The sequence below is a fragment of the Balaenoptera musculus genome, chromosome X (genome assembly GCF_009873245.2).
Source record: "Balaenoptera musculus isolate JJ_BM4_2016_0621 chromosome X, mBalMus1.pri.v3, whole genome shotgun sequence".
In the NCBI taxonomy this organism is placed as follows: Eukaryota; Metazoa; Chordata; class Mammalia; order Artiodactyla; family Balaenopteridae; genus Balaenoptera; species Balaenoptera musculus.
In genome coordinates, this window is record NC_045806.1 from 25,005,360 (window position 1) to 25,026,362 (window position 21,003).

General features: G+C 37.8%; 1 protein-coding gene across 1 annotated transcript in view; it reads left to right on the forward strand.

The window, feature by feature from the left end:
• IL1RAPL1 (interleukin 1 receptor accessory protein like 1) overlaps positions 1-21,003 on the forward strand; it is a 1,287,591-nt gene that overhangs the window by 644,771 nt on the left and 621,817 nt on the right. Inside the window, exon 3 of the mRNA XM_036840523.1 lies at positions 3,221-3,500. Coding sequence (XP_036696418.1) covers positions 3,221-3,500 — 280 coding nt within the window. The remainder of the gene's footprint in view (positions 1-3,220; positions 3,501-21,003) is intronic.

Here is a 21,003-nt window from a genome sequence, read left to right on the forward strand (position 1 = left end):
CCCCAAAACACAACTCTCCTTCTGTTCTCTTGATCTAATTTGTTACTAACTTTTTAGAAATTTCTAGGCTAAGTATTTTTGCTTTTAGCTTCAAGCATTTTGCTTTACCTTACAAATCTTTTGAGAGTTTGAATAATTTCATCTTACTGTTTATACTGCTACCTTGAAGGTGTACCAGCCTTTTGCACTGGCAGTGATATCCTCTGTGACAGATGGCCTCAGTTACAATAACGTAATTCTAGAATTGTATTATAATTCATATCGTGGTAAAACGAGGTAATTTCATGCTTATTGCCAGAACTATAACTGTTTAAAATAAAATCCCACCTAGGATTCATTTCATGCAATGGGACAAATGTACAAAATTGTGTTGATAAATACTGCGTGTAATTATGTAACCTTGACATCTCTGTTTGTGTACAGTTCTGTCATCCTATTTAGTGTGGTGAGCCAGCTCTGTGGCAGTCATTGGCAGGAGTGATGGTAATGACTTGGATGTTGATGTCCACCAAGCTTCCAGCACAGTTACTCTAGACAGTACCTCAATACGGCTCTTCATTAGGAATCTTAGACCAAAATTTGGTAGAAAAAGTAAACTAAATTAAAGAATGGTGTGAAATTTAAATTACCTTTTTTAGGAAACAGAATACTATGGTGGTAGAGAGAATGAATTCTAGGGTCATATGTAGCTGGATGAGACTACCAGAACTTCCACATATGAGCTGGTGTTGAGTTTCTTCAATTGTAAATCTTGGCATTATTTTGTTTATTTACTCAAGAATTCATTCAGTCAGTCAGTCAATGTGTGTTGAGCTGGTTAGCGGGCACAGTTCTAGGCACTGAGGTTAAAGAAGTGAATTAGAAGGACCAAGTTCCTGACCTCAAGGGGCTTACATTCTGTTGGGGAGACAGAAAGCAAGCAAAAATTGGGTACATGATGCAACGTCAGATAGCAATGAGTCCTGTGAAAAAATATTAAAGAACAATCTGGGTCAAGCGACTAGGATAGGGAGGTGGTATTGCAGGCAGGGCAGTTAGAAAAGGACTCTTGGAGGAGGTGACATATGGAGGAAGGGAGGAGGAAGCCATGCAGTTGATTGGTGACAAAAGTTCCATGTAGAGGGAACAATGAGTCCAAAGCCTGAATGGATGTTTTTGTGAAAGGGGAATGAAAATTTGTAAACTCAGCACATAATTAAGTGCTCATCAGATGTTAGATAATATTTTAAGATAAGAAATTTGGATAATTCCATAATTATGTGTGTTCTTTGCTCTAATATACATCTTCCTTTTCATTTTGATCATTTTCCTTCTTTTGAATTCTACATGAATTTTCCTGTTCTCAGATCCTTCAGGTTGCCCTCTTTTTAATCTCTAGTCAGTTAAACCCTGCTTGCAGTACTCAGATGCTACTGCTGTTAGAGGTCCTCTTTTCTTGGTTTTTGCCCTTTTGCTCAGCATTTGTATACTGTGAGCTATGTCAGATTGATTATGTTGCTAGGGGTTGAGCAACTGCCCTCTCTAGGCAGGAAATCCACAACTTCTCCATGATAATAATAATGGTGATGTACCTGCCCTGTGGTGACCTGTTGTTCTGTGTGTGTGTGTGTGTCTGTGTGTGTGTGTGTATGTAGGGGGGAGAGGTGATAAAAATGGTGCCAAGATGCCATTTGGAAGACGGTACTTCCAGGAAACTCAGAAAATACAATTAGTTCCCATCCCATCAGCTCCATTTCCCACCGTGGTTTCTACTTTACACTTCCCCTGATGCTCCCAGAAATCAGAGCAAAGTAACCATCTAACTGCGTCTCTGGCTGTGAATCACTACTAGAGCATGACCCGCTTTTGTTGTATTTCTTTCTGTCTTGTTTGGCTGTACAGCACTTATTCCTCATTTTATCAGTGTGGATCCAATCAGAGAGAAAAAAAATACACTAATTTGAACAAGGAAAGCTTATATAAAGATTTTTTCAATGCAATAGGTTATTGGAGTAATGAAGGATTGGCTAGTAAGAAGGAATGATGTATTAGTCTGCTCAGGCTGCCATAACAAAATACCAGAGACTGGTGGCTTATACAACAGAAATTTACAGTTCTGGAGGCTGAGAAATTCAAGATCAAGGTGCTGGCTGATTTGGTTTCTGGTGAGGGCCCTCCTTCCTGCTTATAGACGCCCACCTTCTAGCTGTGTGCTCACGTGGCATCTTCTTTATAAGTACTCAGAAGGAGAAAGAGAAAGGTTGCAAGCTCTGGTGTCTCTTTTAAGAGCACTACTCTCTTCCTAAGGGTTCTGCCCTCATGGCCTCGTATAAACCTAATTATCTCCCAAAGGCCCCTCCTCCAAATACCATTACATTCAGGATTAAGCCTTCAGCATATGAATTTTAGGAGGACACAAACATTCATTCTGTAACAAAAGATAACTGTAAAGAATAGAGGAATGGCTGCCATTACCCCTAACTGAGAGCACCCAAAGAAAAGCTCCCATCCTCCCACTCCCAGAGTGAGAGCCAAACCTTACTGGGAAGATTCATGGCTTACTGAATGGCAGAAGTCACCGAGGTGGCACACTGCTAGAACTGGTTGGAAGTCTGCCCTCTGCAATTGGACAGGGACTTGCCTTCTAAGGTATCTGGGAAAGCTGTTCATGAGAAGGTGTCTCACCTGAGGATCTGCTAAAAAATTACCAAGCTGCTACCGTGTACTGCAGGACCTGCGTCCTGGAGAAGCACCCACTGCAGGAGCCACGTTCTGGAAAAGCCTTGCACACTGCAAGAGCCTTCCAAGCAAGCATGCTGGAACCAGGGAGCAAACCCTTTCCTTTCTCTCTCTCCAGAACACTTTACTAACGAAGCGTCAGTGCCAGCTGGGAAAGGAAAACTATTTCACAGGTCCAGATCCATTTTCAAAGAACAGGCAAACATGTGGATTTAGAATGAGAAGGCCATAAGCCAATAACCATGACACTGATTTAAACTAAGAATAAATATCAGCAGAAGCAAACTAAGTGATGAATACATTGTTTGTTAGTAGGATAAATTACTTTTCAGTGCCCTTCTGAGTTTTATCCATTGCTGCATAGTCTGTGCCTAGAGAAGAATCTTGTCCAGTATAGATGCTCAATAAATATTGTTGAATGAATAAATGAATGAATGAACTAATTGCTTCCATTTTTCTCTAATGTTTTTTCTTTCTCTCTTTCTGTCTTTTTAAACTACAGCTGATGGATGCACAGATTGGTCTGTCGATATCAAGAAATACCAAGTTTTGGTGGGAGAGCCTGTTCGAATCAAATGTGCACTCTTTTATGGTTATATCAGAGCCAATTACTCCCTAGCCCAAAGTGCTGGACTCAGTTTGATGTGGTACAAAAGCTCTGGCCCCGGAGACTTTGAAGAGCCAATAGCCTTTGATGGAAGTAGAATGAGCAAGGAAGAGGACTCCATTTGGTTCCGGCCAACATTACTGCAGGACAGTGGTCTTTACGCCTGTGTCATCAGGTATCCTCTTAATTTTGTTACTGTTGAATCAATTATATCACATGTTGCTTTCTTACACCTAAATTTTGCTGCTATCCCTTTCACCTCAAGGTATGGTCTCAATATTTGTGTGTGTTGCTGCTTTCTAAAATTTAGAATCTAAATCATAAAAAGTTGGCATTGGAATTTATATTGAGACATTATCTCTGGCTTATGGAGAAAAGAGGTACCATCTGGGTATCTACTTATGTTGCCAGAAATTACTAAAGACTATGAAATAAAATTTATAGAGGAGGTGAAATTTTGCAAATAAAATGTAAGCAAAGACTTGCAGAAAGGATGCATAATTTATTGTTAAATGGGTTGTAACATTTTGTTATTGCCCTTCACAGACAGATAGAGCACAGATACCTCTGGTTCAAACACATCTGCAAAGATGATTTAGGTAACATGTATGTGCACAGGAAGAGGAAAGCAGCCTTGCCATGTTAGGGAATGCAAAGGCTATGTTCCAGATCATTTTATTGACTAAAAATGCTGAGTCAATACAAAAATATTTTGGGTCCCTCAGGGCCAATGCAAAAGTTAATAACAAAGCCTGTGCCCTTAATCCACAAAGAAACCCATCACACATCTACATATCTTTGTCTGCTTTTGGAAGAGATATATGTACTTTGCTTAATGATAATGCGTTGAGACAATATCCATGTATCACATTAGCAGTTAAAAGGCTCAGTTTAAGCATTTAGCCCTTCATGGACTGTGAATGACTGTGGATGTCATTAGACTATAAGAACATTGGCAAAGCAGGGTATAGGCATATAGAGGGTGTGTTTAAATCTATTTCTTTGTGTCCCTATTTCGACTTATATATAAAGCCAAATCTAAAGCAGTTGATTCTCAATTTGGAGAAAGTCTCAGAATCACCTAGTGTCTTTTTCAAATCAAAATTCGACTTCCACTTCTGAAATTCTCATTAGCAGCTATTACTCCTCTATCATAAGGTTTGGGTCTCCCGCTCGTCATCAACCTATAAGAATAACCTTTATGGAGGGTTATGGCTACAAGTGTGTTAGGATGTTAAAATAGGTCAAAGCCAGATGAAAGTTAAACATAACTTTATCTTTTTAACACTGACAACATCATATAAATTAGAGTTCATTTTGGAAAATATAAATGAATGCAAATAAAGTTCTGCTTGGGGAAAATGTGGAATGAATTATAAAAGAACAAATGCACTATTCCTTTGCCAATTCTTGTTCTTTCCCTTAAAAAAGGGAATCCAACCCTTTTATGTTTAAACATAAGTCTTAATAGAAGTAAAGTTTTTGTAGGTGCATTGATAAATAATTGCCATACTAATATAGTTAGAGAGTACTGTTTGGACTGGCTATTCTTACTTGACAAATAGTTATTAGATGTAATTTCATATCTCCTGCATTTCTTTAAAAAGCATTATTTCTGATTGTTGATGCATGTGTAGGTGATTCTTCAAGATAGGCAAATGTATGTCCTCATTTATCTGAGATTAGAATTGAGCTGAATGTCCATAGTCTAACACTTAATTTCGTTATTTATTGTTGATGGGAAAATAAGGATGTGTTTATGTTAGTAATCTGAATTTCTGAAGCACTGAAGTTGCAATTCTTTTATGTGTTTAAATATACACAGTGATCCAATGCTCTGAGAAATTGCGTTAAAATGTCTCTGAATTTATAGTTGCAATAATGAATGAAGGTCACAAAATTTCAAAAACAGTGACATTTGCCATATGTTCGTGTGTCTATATTTTAATGGAAGGTGAAACTAAAAGACAAACACCTTAAAGTTTTATATGTGTCAAGTGGTATTCTAGAGAAAACGATAAACTGCAGGGAAAGATGCTTTTGTCACTGGAATTCGAGTGTTCCAATTGACTTGAAGCTAGTGTTGATCCGGCTTCCTGTTCCAATTTGGAAAGCGGGCCTCAAAATCATTATAAACAGCAGTTTAAATAGGATGTCTTGGTGCTGATGACGTGAAGGGAGCCCAGGGCTGTTCGTTGAGTCACTGACATTTTGGCATGTTGTCAGCTATCAGACCACAAAACTGTCACCATTCGTTTTTAAATAATCCACTTACAAAGAGTTTTAGAAGTTTGAAAATGTTAGCTGCTACTCAAAGGTTCTAGTCTTTCTTATAAGTGTTCTGGGTTATTAACTTATCAATGAATAGTTTTAACAAGCATTTTCATGTACAGTGTTTACACCTAAATATGTACAAGTCAATGGTGTAAATAACAGAAACACCTAAAATTACTCTCAGTATAATGAACAAGAGCTTTCCTACTCCCATCTATAAGTAGCTATTTTGCATAGAATAATACCACATAATTCTTTGTTCCATGGTACCTGGCTTTTTACTCAATCTTCTCCTTCTTGAATGTTTATTTTATTTTTACATGAAAAAGTGAATGAAGGAGAGCTTTGTAACTATTTTCTTTTCCTTTACTGCCAGTTAAAAGAATAAGTTTACTTTTAAAAAAATGAAATTTTCCTTTCCTCTTGACTCCCGATTTTTTAATCCTCCTCTTCCGAGTTATGCCCTATTAGCAGTTTCATATGTGTAGCTAGCTGGTGCTTATGTAAGTAATTTAATGTCCCCTAAATTGTAACACACTAAGTTGTTTGGCACACTATTTTTTGACTAAAAGTTTATTTTGTAGATTCATATTCATGTGCAAGAAATAATATAGAGAGATGCCATGAATCCTTTAGACAGTTTCTCTCACTGGTAACATTTTGCAAAACTATAGTACAAAATCATAATCAGCATATTGACAATGATACATTCAAGGTACAGAACAATGCCATCACCTCGAGGATCCCTTCTGTTGTCCATATCCACCTCCCCACCCCAATCCCAAACCCCCAGCAACCACTAATCTGTTCTCCATATCTATTTTTTGCAATTGAAGAATGTTGGAGGGACTTCCCTGGTGGTCCAGCAGTTAAGACTCTGAGCTTCCACTGCAGGGGGTATGGGTTTGATCCCTGGTTAGGGAAGTTTCACATGCTGTGCGGTGCGGCCAAAAAAAAAAAAAAAAGACAAAAAAAATGTTGGAATTGGGTTTTTCATTCTTGTTTATTGTTAAGTAGCGTTACATGGTATGGACATTGCCACAGTGTTCATTCACTCATTGAAGGACATCTGGATTGTTTCCATTTTGTGCTACTGAAAATAAATATTCTATGAACATTCATGTACATTTTTAGTGAACATAAGTTTTCATTTCTCTGAAATAAATGCCCTAGAGTGAATTTGACTTGTATGACAGTTGCATGTTTAATCATATAAGAAACTGCCCACCTATTTTCCAAAGTATCTGTGCCATTTTACATTCCCACCAGCAATATGTGAGTGACCCAGTTTCTCCACATGCTTGCAGCATTTAGCATTGTCACCATTTTCCATTGTACCCATCAGTGTATCATGATATCTCATGGTTTTAATTTGCATTTCCCTAATGGCTAATGACGGATTTTCGTGTGCTGATTGGCCATCTTTATACTCGTCAGTGAAATGTCTGTTTATGTCTTTTGCCCATTTTGTAACTGGATTATTTGTGTTCTTACTGTTGAGTTTTGAGGATTCTTTGTATATTCTAGGCACTAATCCTTTCTTGGATATGTGGTTTGCAAATATTTTCTGCCAATCTGTAGTTTGTCTTTTCATCCTCTTAACAGGCTTTTTTGAAGAGCAAAAGTTTTTAATTTTGATGAGGTTCAATTCATTATTTTTTTTCAATTTACGGATTGTGTTTTTGGTACAAAAATATAAGAACTCTTTGCTTAGTCCTAGATCCTGAAAATTTTCTCTTGTTTTTAAAATTATTGTTTTTTTGCCAAAAGTTTTATTGCTTTACATTTTATATTTGTCTCTGATCCACTTTGAATTAATATTTATATAAGGTGTAAGGTTTATTTTGGTCAAGGTTTAGCTTTTTCGATAGATGTTCAGTTGCTCCAGCACTACTTGTTGAAAAAGTTTAGCTTCCTCCATGGAATTGCTTTTGCATGTTTATTCAAAATCTGTTGGGCATGTTTGCTTGGGTTTATTTCTGGACTCAGTATTCTATACCTTTGATCTATGTGTCTGTCCCTTGGCCAGTACCACTCTGTCATGGTTAGTGTAGCTATAGCTGTATAGTAGGACTAAATATCAAGTAGAGTGAGTCCTCCCACTTTATCCTTCTTTTTCAAGATTCTTTTAGCTGTTGTAGGGCCTGTTCCTCTCCATATAAATTTTAGCATAAGCTTATCTATGTCTACAAAAAACTATACTGGAATATTGGTAAGCATTGCATTAAACCTATATAGCTCAATTTGAGGAAAATTATTGTCTTTACTATGTTGAAACTCCTAATCTATGAATGCAGTAGGCCTCTCCATTTATTTAGGATTTCTTTTTTTGATTTCTTCATCAGCATTTTGTATTTTTCAGCATACAATCCTGTACACAGTTTGTGGAATTTATACAGAATTATTTCATTTTCTTTGGTGTGTTTATAAATCATAGTGCCTTTTGAATTTCATTTTCAACATGTACATTGTTAACATTGTTAGAAGTATGCTTGATTTTTGTGTGTTAAGTTCTTTCTAAAAGCATACTTTTTCAAATTACATATATAGAATGTATTTTATCTAGTATCTATTTCCTTTGTTCAAGTCTTGATTTTCTCTTTAGAGACTAAAAAGTTCTTCTTTCTCATTGAAAGCACATATTAAGCATCTATCAAAAGGTACTCAGTTAAATCCATTTACTCAGTCATCCATTTCAGAAATAACTACTGATCGCTAGGTAATATGCTAATGCTAGAATTACAAAGACTTTTAAAAAACATTTTTTTTTTACCTTCAAATCATTTGCATCAGAGAAAATAAGTGTGCAGTAAATTGTTATAGATACTGTGGCCACAGTTTAAAACAGAATGGGGTTCTGCCAAGATGGAGTAGCTGCCTTCCTCCCAGTCCTCCCCTTACAACTGAAAAGGCTGGATAGAACACAACCAACAAGCAAAGCAAGTGTTGTGAATGGTGGAAAGAAGGATTGTCTAGGAACCTCAGGACTTGAGGAATGACATGACCACACTGCTCCACTTGTCCCACCAGGTGATGTTGGCAGGGCCTAGCAGGGAGCTAATCTTCCATCCCTTGCCTGGCGGAAGCAGGCAGCAATAATATGATCCCCATGCTATGGTAGAGTCAGCACACATGAGTGGGGTCCTGATCTTCCATCTTTCACCCAGAGGAACTAGGCAGGAATTCTTCTGCAAGAGAAGTGTCAGTGGAATCTAGTGATGACCTGAGTCTCCACCCCCAGCTGGCAGCAATGAGAATCTACGAGGCACTGGGAGGCAGGGCTAGTCACTGCTAGTCTTCACCCCACTTCTCTGGTATCCGTGGGGAGCAAAGCTTCTACCATCAAAAAGGCAGGGGCTTCCCTGGTGGCGCAGTGGTTGGGAGTCTGCCTGCCGATGCAGGGGACATGGGTTCGAGCCCTGGTCCGGGAAGATCCCACATGCCGCGGAGCAACTAAGCCCGTGCGCCACAACTACTGAGCCTGCGCGTCCGGAGCCGTGCTCCGCAAAGAGAGGCCGCGACAGTGAGAGGCCCGCGCACCGCGATGAAGAGTGGCCCCCGCTCGCCGCAACTGGAGAAGGCCCTCGCACAGAAACGAAGAACCAACACAGCCAAAAATAAATAAATAAATAAATAAATAAATAAATAAATAAATAAAAAAGGCAGGACGAGGTGGTGCGAGGTAGGGCTAGTTGGCATCCAATTTTCGACCTTCCCTCCTCTGGTGTCAGTGGAGCCCAGTAGGAAGTGAGCTGGAGGCGACAAGGCAGGAAGATGTCAGCATGGCTGAGGAGGAAGCTGAACATACATATCCACTTGGCCCACATGTTACATCTCAACAGGAGGATTGCCTTTATTAAAAAAAAGGAAAAAAAGATGAAATAGGATCCACATCCCTATAATAACTAAAATGTTCAGGATAGAGTAAAAAAAAAAGAAAAATACTCACTGACCTGACCGTCAGTCAGGAAAATTACAACATTAATGAGAAAAGATACCAACAATGAGATGAATCTGACAAGGATTTTAAAACAATGATCATAAAAATACTTCAGCAAGTAACTACAAAATCTCTGAAAACCGATGCAAATAATGGAAAATCTCAGCAAAGAAAAATAGGTTATAAAAAGAAACAGATGGAAATTAAGCAACTGAAAAATACAGTAACCAAAATAAAAACTGATTGGAAGGGTTTAAGAGTAGAGTGGAGATGATGAAAGACTGTTTGACTTCATTGCTACTCTATTAAAATTTTACGTGGAAGGGCCAAAGAAATTCGAATTGCCAGATCCTTTGGGTCTCTCTTGGTTTTAACACTGACCTTTACCATGTCTACTATTAGCTCTCTGATATATGACTTAGTAAATTTCCTTGGAAGACCTTTTCTTTGAATTTTCCTTAAATGCTAGTGTTTACCAGAATTTTGTTTTCAACTCTCTCCCTTTATTCTTCTACATCGGTTGCTCTCAACTTTGGCTGCATATTTGAATTAACTGGGGAGCTTGTAAAAACTACTGATGCCCGTGTACCACCTCAGATCTGTTAAATCCAGGTATCAGATGATTCTGTTGTGCAGTCAGCTTGTGAACCACTGCTCCCCGATCCTTCTTATTTATTCCAGTAGCTTCACTTAATAAATACTTATTAATGACTCAGAAACTAAATCCAAACATTTTCACAAGCACCGGAAATATATTTGCACTTTCCTAATAGTCCCCTCTTCCTATTTGTCTAAAAGACACATTGACTTCAACATGTACCAAAATCTATTTTGATACTTACCTCAACAAAGCTATCTCCTCCTCAGATGTTTCCTTTCTTTTTCTGATAAATAGAATCACTATCATTCCAGTAACACTAGCTAGAAAATCATCACTTATCATTGTTTCCTTAATGTCCTTTACCTTGCCTTAATTGCTACTAAGACCTGTCCAATGTACCCTTAGAAATGTCTTTTGAATTCATTCTTTGTTGTTCATACTAATTTCTACTCTCCAAGTGATTGCAGTGTCCTCTCAAGTGGTTTCTCTGCCTCCAGATTTTTCCTATTTTAGTTACTGTTCCACACTGTTGTGGAATTATATGTCCGCAACAGAGATATTATTTCATTTCTGTACCTAAAAGTCTTTAATGGGCCCTATCACCCAGTATGAAGTCTGAAGACTTTGCTTGGTGTACACGTCCCTTTACAACCCAGCTTCAACCTTTCATTCTAGACTCATCTTGGGTGTTTGTCTCCATAGGCACTTTGTGCTGTGTTCTCACCATCCTGTCTGCTGTTTGCAGATTACAGTATGAATTTTCCTTACTCTTTTACTCTTTGTTCCTTCATCTGAAATTCCATTTTTCACTGCCTATCTGAAAAATATAGAGCTATATTTCTTGAAGAAGATCCAGTATATGTTTATCATCTTTCTACTTTTATCAAACTGCTCCAATGACAATTGTTTCAGTTATCTATTATGGGGGGGAACACCTCCAAGCTAAGTGGCTTAAAACAACAACCATTTTATTTACACATGATTCTGCAGTGTGGGCTGGACTCAGCTTGGTTGTTCTTCTGCTGATTTTGCCCATAGTCACTTGAGGCTGGAATCAACTAGGATACAGGATTGGCTGAGCCTCTTTCTCTCCATGAATTCTCAGGGTCTCCTTTCCTCCACGTGGTCTTTCCAACTGTCTCTCCAGCAGGATGGCCAGACATTTTATATGGCAACTCAGAATGTATGAAGACATCTGTACAAGCATCTATTTGCATCATGCTTACTAATAGCCCATTAGCCGAGCCTAGAGCTAATATGGGAGGAGACTTTACAAGAGCCTGAATTCCACAAGATGTGTTTTGTTGGTGGGATCACCAAAATAACAGTACAACAGAGTCTGCCCTTTGGCCCCTAGTAATCCCTGCCCTTACACATGCAAAGTACACTCACCCCATTCCTAAGACCCCCAAAGTCTTATTGTGACATCAAGATAAGGCTACAAGTCCAGGATCTCATTACCTATGTGTAAATGAGGTTCTTCATGCTTAGTTCCTTGAGTACAACCGCTCAGGAGTGGTTCCTCTTGATCCAAAGGTCTGTGAGCTAGAAAGACTTGTTATCTAACCCTTACACACCCAACATTCTGTGGTCAGACAGGAATAAAATAACTAAGCTAAATAATCCTATCCAAAATGTGTGAGAGATACAGAGCAGTCACTGACCCATAGCAATTCTAAAACCCAGCTGGGCACACGTCAGCAGTTTTTTGATTAGGGCCCAGTTCTGCTTACTGGGAGTGGTTCTCTGTGGCTTTTGGGTCCATCCTCTTCTTTTCTGTGGAAAGCTAAGGGCCCAGAGGCCTCTTTTTAATTGGAACTTTATCAACAAACTAGGACGATTTCTTAAAATGCTTGTGAGCCTTTTATGTATTAAATTGTAATCTATTCCATTAAGCAGAGGCCACACCCACAAGTATATTTAAGACTGCTGTCTCTCTACTTTCGAGTCAGGGCGCTGGAAGACAGTGCACCAGATTCTTAGACACCCCTTTGCTTAGCTAGTCTTAGTGTATGCCTCATATACCTTCATAGCTAAGTATCTCAGAGGTTTCCTCCAAGACCTTTTAAGCAACCTTCTCTGGATGATACAGTATGCATTGCATCCCAAACTTATTATCACTGATGTGATTCCCCTCAGAGGCAGTGTGAGATAGTGTTGTTAGTGAGAATGCACCCACAAAATAGTTACTGAATAAAATAGTGATTGGGGTTAATGTTCTTAGAATGCCTTGTGGAAAACGTTGGCATAGCCAAAATTATACCATTTTCTGATTCCTATCATTTTCCATGAAAAAAATAATAATTCCATTTCTTATGACAGCTCTTATCTGAAATTAACGCCAGTTATGAACTGCTTATCCTCCATCATGACCTTTGGTATTCCAAAACACTGTTTTATTCTCTCCCTGTAATATACCCTCACTGTCACCAGGTGGAAGTAAACAGTAATAATATGTTAGGCCTAAAAGACCAACAAGTAACAGCTATAGGTGTAGTAGAAATAAGTTTTCATTCATTTTAATCTGTATGATAGATGATAATTTTAATATTTATTATTGTTTTATGTGATTATTGCTTAAAGATCAAGTCATTCTTAGATCAAAGGATAAATAATGTCAGCATCATTTTAGAAAGTCTTAAACATTTATGCCCCAAGGAGTCTCCATTTGTTCAGGACAATCAAAGCCCATATAAGTGTTTTATATCTTACCCAGAAATCTTAATGATCATATGCATATGTGTTTCAAGGACCTAATGTAGTTTCACGGTCTTGGTCTCCTAATTGTTAAACTACCTCTCTTAATTGAAACCACAGTATACCCTTGAGAATATCAGCTATAATTTATAGGCTATAAAAAATGCAATTAAGCCTACATAAGGTAGCCCTTTAAAAAATCCATTGAAATACAATTGAAAGTCTTTAAGGTTTCAAGTCTGGGTGCAGTGTCTTATACGGATGATAAACTGAAATTATAGAACTGCATATCAGTTACTCTTTCTATAATCTTTTGGTGGGAACATGTGTCTCTTGCCATAATAGGCCTCAAAGAGAATTTCCAGTTTCATAATTCTGATAATTCTTGGAGATCATGCTGAGGTGGTAAATCAACCTAGGACAGATACTAAAGTTTACCCTTCTTTCCGTGTCTGAGACTTGAAGGTGTTTTCTAAAGGACTGAACTATTTTTGAACAGGGCAATAATTAGCCAGATTGTTGTCTTTCTGAGTGCTTTCTTTTCAGAAACAACAAACCCAATTGTTGGAAGTAAAAGCCTAGAGCTGTGTGAATTGGCTATTCAATTTACTGATTTTTTAATCATCCTGAAAATACATGTCTGCAACATAACAGCCATTTTTTTCCTAAATACTAAGAAGATGAAATAAATTCTGCTCAAGTGATGATGGGATAGTTTCTTAGATCACTGGACTGAGAAAAGCTTTGTCTTATCTTTCTAAGTCTTATAAGAAAGAAAGCTTTGAAAATTCTTTGAAATCAATGGTGGCAGGTTCAGGGAAGACAGAGACTAATAAATTTTCTCCAAAAAGTATCAAACTAATATGGAATAGGTTGGCTGCTGAAATATACATTTGTAAAATAATTAGGCACATAAAGGTAAATGCTGAGTTCTTACGTATCCTTTTTTTTTTTTTTCTATTTTAGGTAAAATGAATTACTATGAGCCCTTTTCAGTCATGGCTGTAACATGTACATTTATCATATTTCACAAACATTACTGAATGTCTATGATATGATATAAATGGCAATTACCTCGAGGAAATTTTAAAATTGCAAACAATATATGTGCCAGGCAGAGAGGCCATTGACAATCCAGCAAGACTATTGGTGGTCATACTTTTGTACTCTATTATTTTTTTATTTTTTTTAATATCTTTATTGGAGTATAATTGCTTTACAATGTTGTGTTAGTTTCTGCTGTACAACAAAGTGAATCAGCTATATGTGTACATATATCCCCATATCCCCTCCCTCTTGGGCCTCCCTCCCACCCTCCCTATCCCACCCCTCTAGGTGGTCACAAAGCACCGAGCTGATCTCCCTGTGCTCTGCAGCTGCTTCCCACTAGCCATCCATGTTACATTTGGTAGTGTATATATATATGTCAATGCTACTCTCTCACTTTGTCCCAGCTTCCCCTTCCCCTAACTGCTAATGTTGGTGCAGTAAGCAAAGATAAAGTGAATAGGCCTACTAAAGTAATAGCAGCTGATCAACAAAGTTTAGGATAAGTGAAAAAGTTGACTATGAAGCTCCGGTTATCCAAGGTTCTTTCTAAGTCTAATTTTGTATGTGGTTCCCAAGAAAAAAATAAGAATAACCTAATGACTGTAGGGAAGACAATAAAGAGACTGTTCTTAGAAGGGCTCACGAAGAGCCTGTGATTTGAGCAGGACTTTGAAAAATAAACACATGGCTAGGGAAAGTGTGATGGAGAAAATTTTCCCTGTCAGAAGGGTTTCATGAAGACTAGTATAAGAAAAATTTTAAAATGATCTAGAACAAGGGTTGGCAAACTTTTTCTGTAAAGGGCCAGATGGTAAAAGTTTTAGATTTGCAGACAATATAGTCTCTATTGCAAATACTCAACTCTGCTGTTGTAGCAGGACAGAGGCACAGACGATACATAAAGGAATGAGTGCGGCTGTCCTCCAATAAAACTTTATTTGCAAAAATAGGTGGTAGATGGATTTGGCCTGCAGGCTAAAGTTTGCTGACCTCTGATCTAGAAAATGCCTTGCAAACTGCAAATAGGTAAGCCAAAAGTAGAAACTGCTATTGTTATTAACAAAGAAAAAAACCACAGTCTATTCATAATAGAGTGACTAGATCAGTTTTGATGGAAAATGGGGTTTTGTAGGTGATGGTGAGAGGGATGGCTGTAAAGAAGGGTAAAACAGATGCTAAGACTTAAATGGCAGCTAAGTATAAAGCAAGGAATGGAAAGCTGAAAGCAGTTTTTCTGGAATTATCTTCCAGCAAGTATATGAATGTTTACAGAAATTGGAATGTGGAAAACAGACAAGGGGTTTTTACAATAATTAGGGTGTGAAGTGATGGGGGCTACGGTTAGAGTATTAATGGTAGGTATAGCAAGGAAAAAAGATTCAAGATCACTTTGGGAAGTCAAAAATACATCAGAGATGGTGCTTGATTGGATGTTGAGAGCCTGATTGGATGTTGCTATGGGAAACAAATAAAAGGAAAAAATAGCAAGAGGCACATCTTATACTTTTCCAGTACAAACCTAAACTTTTTCACCACAAAATCTGAGGGTCTTGAGAAATAAAGTTGCCTTGACTTTAAGCCGTCACTCTAGGAAAGCCTTAAATAGAGTTCCCACCATAGCTCCCTGACACAGCACTTGAATAAATAAAGGAAGAGGTCTGGGGTCCTTTCTAGGTTCTATGTTAGTCTACTTGTTAGTCTTTTTTCTTTTTTTTAAATTAACTAAAGTCCATACTTTGCTCAAATTTCTTTTCCTTTAAGGAGCTGATGCTCCTTAATGGCAGAGATTTAACATCTTGTTTATCTTTGCATCTCCGATTATGCATATATGACCACTGAGATCTGAGCAAAGAAAAATGTTTTGATCAGTTGTCAGGTTTGGGGACAGGTTATTTGTATATAACAAAAATCTTAGAAGTAACAGTAGCTTAAACAAGAGAAGCTTTCTGCTCAAAGAAAATTCCAGATGTAGGTAGTTCAGAGCTTATATGATGTCTGCCTAATTGTGAATTGTCTAAGCCTCAGGTTTCTTTTCTGTCTCCACTCCGTTCCCCTGGGGTATGGTCCTCATCCTTATTTTCCAAGATGAAGTTCTGTCCACCATATCCATGTTAGTATAAGCAGCAATATGTAATGAAAGGAACAAAGAACATGGTCCTTTCCACTTTTAAGAACAAGACCCAGAGGTTATTTATGTCACTTCTCCTTACATCTCATTGGCTAGAACTTGTTCACATAATAACATGAAACTGTAGTGGTGACTGGGATATGTGGTTTTTATTATTAGTACCCATGTGCCTGATAACAACATAGAGGTCTATTCCTGAGGATCTTAAATTCGTTTCTCTAGAAGAAAAGCCCAAGACAGGGATTCTTGTGCAAGTGATCTACTGAGGAGTGCACTCAAGAGAAAAAGCCAGGAAATGGTGACTTTTCAAAAGTCTAGTCTCATCCTGATCCCACAGGGAGCTGTGGAACATAAATTGCACCACAGAATTTATCCTCCCTTGAAGCAAGGGGGCAGGGCCTGGACTTCACAGTCATCTCTATCCAGGTGGCTCTTGTCATGCTAAGATGAGTCTCTGGAAAAGGGTACAGGTGTGAGCTTTGTCCAGTCAACACCCACAGCAGCTGAGGTATGGGTACAACAGCTGGTGAAGAAATTCTGAGTGGGATACCAAAAGTATCTGCTACACTGAGGAAGAAGAGGAAGCAGATATTGAGGGGAAATTAGTAGCCAATTTTGGCACAGCCAAGAAGCATCCCTCCACATATACTGAAATGACTCAATAGATCATTTTTGCTATGCATGCGGTAAACACTCTGTCAGTACATGTTGAATGAGTAATGCATATTCTTTCCTTTTTTAACTAAACTCTGTCTCCTTTTGAAGCCTTTTTTAAAAAAAATTTATTTATTTATTTATTTATTTATGGCTGTGTTGGGTCTTCGTTTCTGTGCGAGGGCTTTCTCTAGTTGCGGCAAGCGGGGGCCCGTCTTCATCGCGGTGCGCGGGCCTCTCACTATCGCGGCCTCTCTTGTTGCGGAGCACAGGCTCCAGACGCGCAGGCTCAGTAGTTGTGGCTCACGGGCCCAGCTGCTCCACGGCATGTGGGATCTTCCCAGACCAGGGCTCGAACCCATGTCCCCTGCATTGGCAGGCAGATTCTTAACCACTGCGCCACCAGGGAAGCCCCAATAATGCATATTCTTGAACAAACTTCTATTTTTTTATTTCCACAGCCTTCCTTCTTTAAAATTCCCGAAAGGATTAAGAAATATTAATATTCTCAATACTACCACACCTGTCCCCAACGTATACATATGCATATGCATCCTGCCCTCAGTAGCCTCTCCCTCTGCCCAGATTCACTCACAACCAATTATAGAATTACCTCATCAACATTCCTGAAGAAGAATTGGCTGGACAAATCCCTGCTCTTTCAAGTATTTCTAGTTCTGGTTCCCAGAAAATTTCTCATTGTCCAGGAAATAAATAGACAACCAGCTTACTCTGATTAGGCTACATACAAACTCCATATATTCATCTTCTCTAAAGCTTAGGTGAAGAATCAGTAAGACTTTTCTCATCAGTCTCTGTGGCCTAGATTTATGCAGGTTTTACAGTGGCATTTCTGGCTTTCAGGAGGGTTTCCATTTAGTAACAGCTTCATGATATAGAATCTGAGATTATGAAACAAAAACTTAAAAGAGGTAATTGAACAAGCGCTTAACTGATTTCATTATCTCTCTCAGTTACAGATCCCCATTTTCTCCCATGAATGTCATAAAAGATAGTCCTATAAAAGAGTCAGGGTTATGGAGTGAATGAGTAACATCTGAAGTATGGTCCAGTGGTTTCAGGAAAATGTCTTACATTGCCCGAAAAGCAAAAAAGAGAAAAAGAAAAAGAAATGAAAATACTCCTTTAAAGCAATATCACATCATTAGTTATACTTCATATTATAGAAAAGTAGCTTAAGTAAGATAGTTTATTCTCCCATGTAAAGTAAAAGATAGGCATTCCTGAACTTGTATGATAGTTTCAGGGTTTGTCAAGGCCCAGACTGCAGTGCTTAGCATGTGACTTCCATTCACAAGGTTATCCCATGGTCCTAGTGCAGCAGAAGAACTGAATTTTAAATGTTATTTAATTTGAAATAGCCACGTGTAGCTCTTAGCCTTTGTTTTGAAATGGTAACATCAAACGATTATTGGCTCTTTCCTATAATATGTTTATATTATACATTTACATTTTGCCTAGAGTCCTGTAATGTAGATGTGGAAAGGATATTAGAACACAAAGCTAATATTTAGAAATATTGAAAATCAAGCTGGATCCTCCGACTCCATAATCACTGACGATTATAAAAATTCATTTTTAAAAAAAATTTATAATTAGGTGATGGATGTATTAATTATCTTGATGTTGGTAATCATTCCACAGTACATATGTATATCAAATCACCACATTGTACACTTTAAATGTGTACAATTTTATTTGTCAATTACTCCTCAATAGAGTTTTTTTTTTAAAGATTTTATAAGTTATTTATTTTCCTGATATTCCAGGGAGACTTTCCTTTATTTGCTTCAAGTAAGTAAGTTTATACACAGTTATCATTTCTATTAACTTTGATGGCGTTGTGTTTGAAGAATGATTACAATAACCTGGCAACAAATTTTCACTTGATCTATCCTAATATTGAGGGTTAGGCTGTCTTTCTGGTCTTGACACTGTAAACCAATCCACTAAATGGCAAACCAACCATTATTTTACATTAAAACAGGAATACTATTTCTGTTACTGAAGAAGCTTTGGAATTGGTTGCACGTAGTTGATATGATTGAAATGTCTAGGAATTTTTGATACTGTATTCATTCTGAATTGAACGAATTTTCTAGTAGATTATTAAGTATCTACTCTACACCAGCTACTGGACTAGCCATTTGGAGCACAGCAGTGAATTAAACCAGATGAGATTCTTCCTAGACTAGGCTGGCAGTCTGTTTTGGAAGAGTCTTTCACAGAGTAATTACTTGTGCCCTGGCTTTTAAGAAGGAAAAGATTAGGGTGCCTTAAGATCAGCTAACAGGCCAACCTAGCCTACTTGGTGTATAGGCTCACTCTCAAAGTCTGCACTCTTCTAACTGAAATCCAAATATTTCTGGGGTTGCACAAAGAATTCCCAAGGGGTGTGCCACAAAGGTAGTTTGAAGGAAATTCATCTCCAGAACCTCAACTTCCATATGTACTCTTGTGTAAGATTGCCTGATAACTCACAGTAGCACTTCTTTTACTTTACAGAAGTGAAATTGCATTATGATGTATTGTATGCAAAATGGACTTAGGTGTCAAACAAAAGGATAGTCTGAAATATTTTTTTTTAAAGATTTTTAATTTTTTATTTATTTATTTATGGCTGTGTTGGGTCTTCGTTTCTGTGCGAGGGCTTTCTCTAGTTGTGGCAAGCGGGGGCCACTCTTCATCACGGTGCGCGGGCCTCTCGCTATCGCGGCCTCTCTTGTTGCGGAGCACAGGCTCCAGACGCGCAGGCTCAGTAATTGTGGCTCACGGGCCTAGTTGCTCCGCGGCATGTGGGATCTTCCCAGACCAGGGCTCGAACCCGTGTCGCCTGCATTTGCAGGCAGATTCTCAACCACTGCGCCACCAGGGAAGCCCTAGTCTGAAATATTAGTTTGAAAAATCAAGGCCACTTAAACTCAGGGATCTTCTCTGTCTTACAGTATTTCTGATAAGTTTGAAGCTTAATCCAAGTTGGTATACTCTCAATTCAGAACAGCCAAAACAACATATAGTAGTGATACTAAATTAAATGTAATTGGAATGTTTTATAGACCTATCATATTTTCAAGATACATTTGATGAAACCCAGGGGTAAATTTTATTTGTTGTTTTTCATATATTTGATATACATAATCGCCCCCCCAAAATAGTTTTCTTAAAAAAAGAAAATTCTGTTTCATCAAATCATGCCATGATGTATTTTTTCCAGTTATCCTTTTTGATATTTATAATATTTAATATTCTTCCCTCCTACTAAGCAAATAAATAAACTTCTTTAAACTTACAAAAAATAGGTGTTAACTTAAAACACCCAGGATTTTTCTAAGATCTTTCAAGGGAATTGTAACAAAAAAAAGTTGAAAACTGCTACCCACTGTTTCTCAAATTATGATCTGATGTATAATTAGATTTTAATAATCACCAGTTTAAAAAATCACTAGTTTAAAAAAAATTCCTGGATCCTAACACATACCTATTGAATCAGAATTTCTGGGGAAACAAGGACTGGGAACCTGACGGTTCAATGTGCATCCAGGTTTTTCTTATCCACAGTAAGTTTGAGAATTGATATTCAGGTAATAGTGATCCTTTTAAGGGAATCATATCCCATACAGATTCAGGGACAGCAGGGTGCTTTATAAAATCGTAGGAATGTAGAGTCTCTCGATGGAGGAGACCCAGTGCTTGGCATGGCACCCAGCAGGTAGTAGATTGAAAGTGAGTGAATACAAGGTATATACCTCCTTCTAAAATATTAGCTAATTAAATATAAATTATACATCTTCCTTCTAAAATGTTAACGATGTACTGCATAGTTAATTTCTTACAAAGACTATTTACTTCTCCATCTAAATTTAATTTACAAATGGAATCACAGGTAGTAAAGACATAGCAGGGTGCCTTCCAGATTCCACTGCTGTGATCTTCAAATGAATGAGCACTGCAGATTATTCAACCTTCTGAAAAGTTCTTAATTAGGGAAGCCAGTAGTGTGCAGAGTAACAGCCTGTGTGTTAACTTTGTTGACATGATGTGGAAATCCCATGTAGATATCTTGTACAAAAGAATGAAAATTTTTAGTTCCTAAATCGCAATTTCCAAGTAATTGTACTTCTAATGAAAATTGCCACTATGAATGTCTGTTCAAAGGCTTTGGTTTACAAAGTAAAGATTTGAAAATATCAAACTTTCTTGATCTCTGAATGTTGTTTTCATTAATTAGGTGAATATGACAGCGCTCTCTTTACCCTAATAGCCCCCCTGGAGGAAATAACATTTTTGTTTGTCTAAACAGTACTTAAAGACTA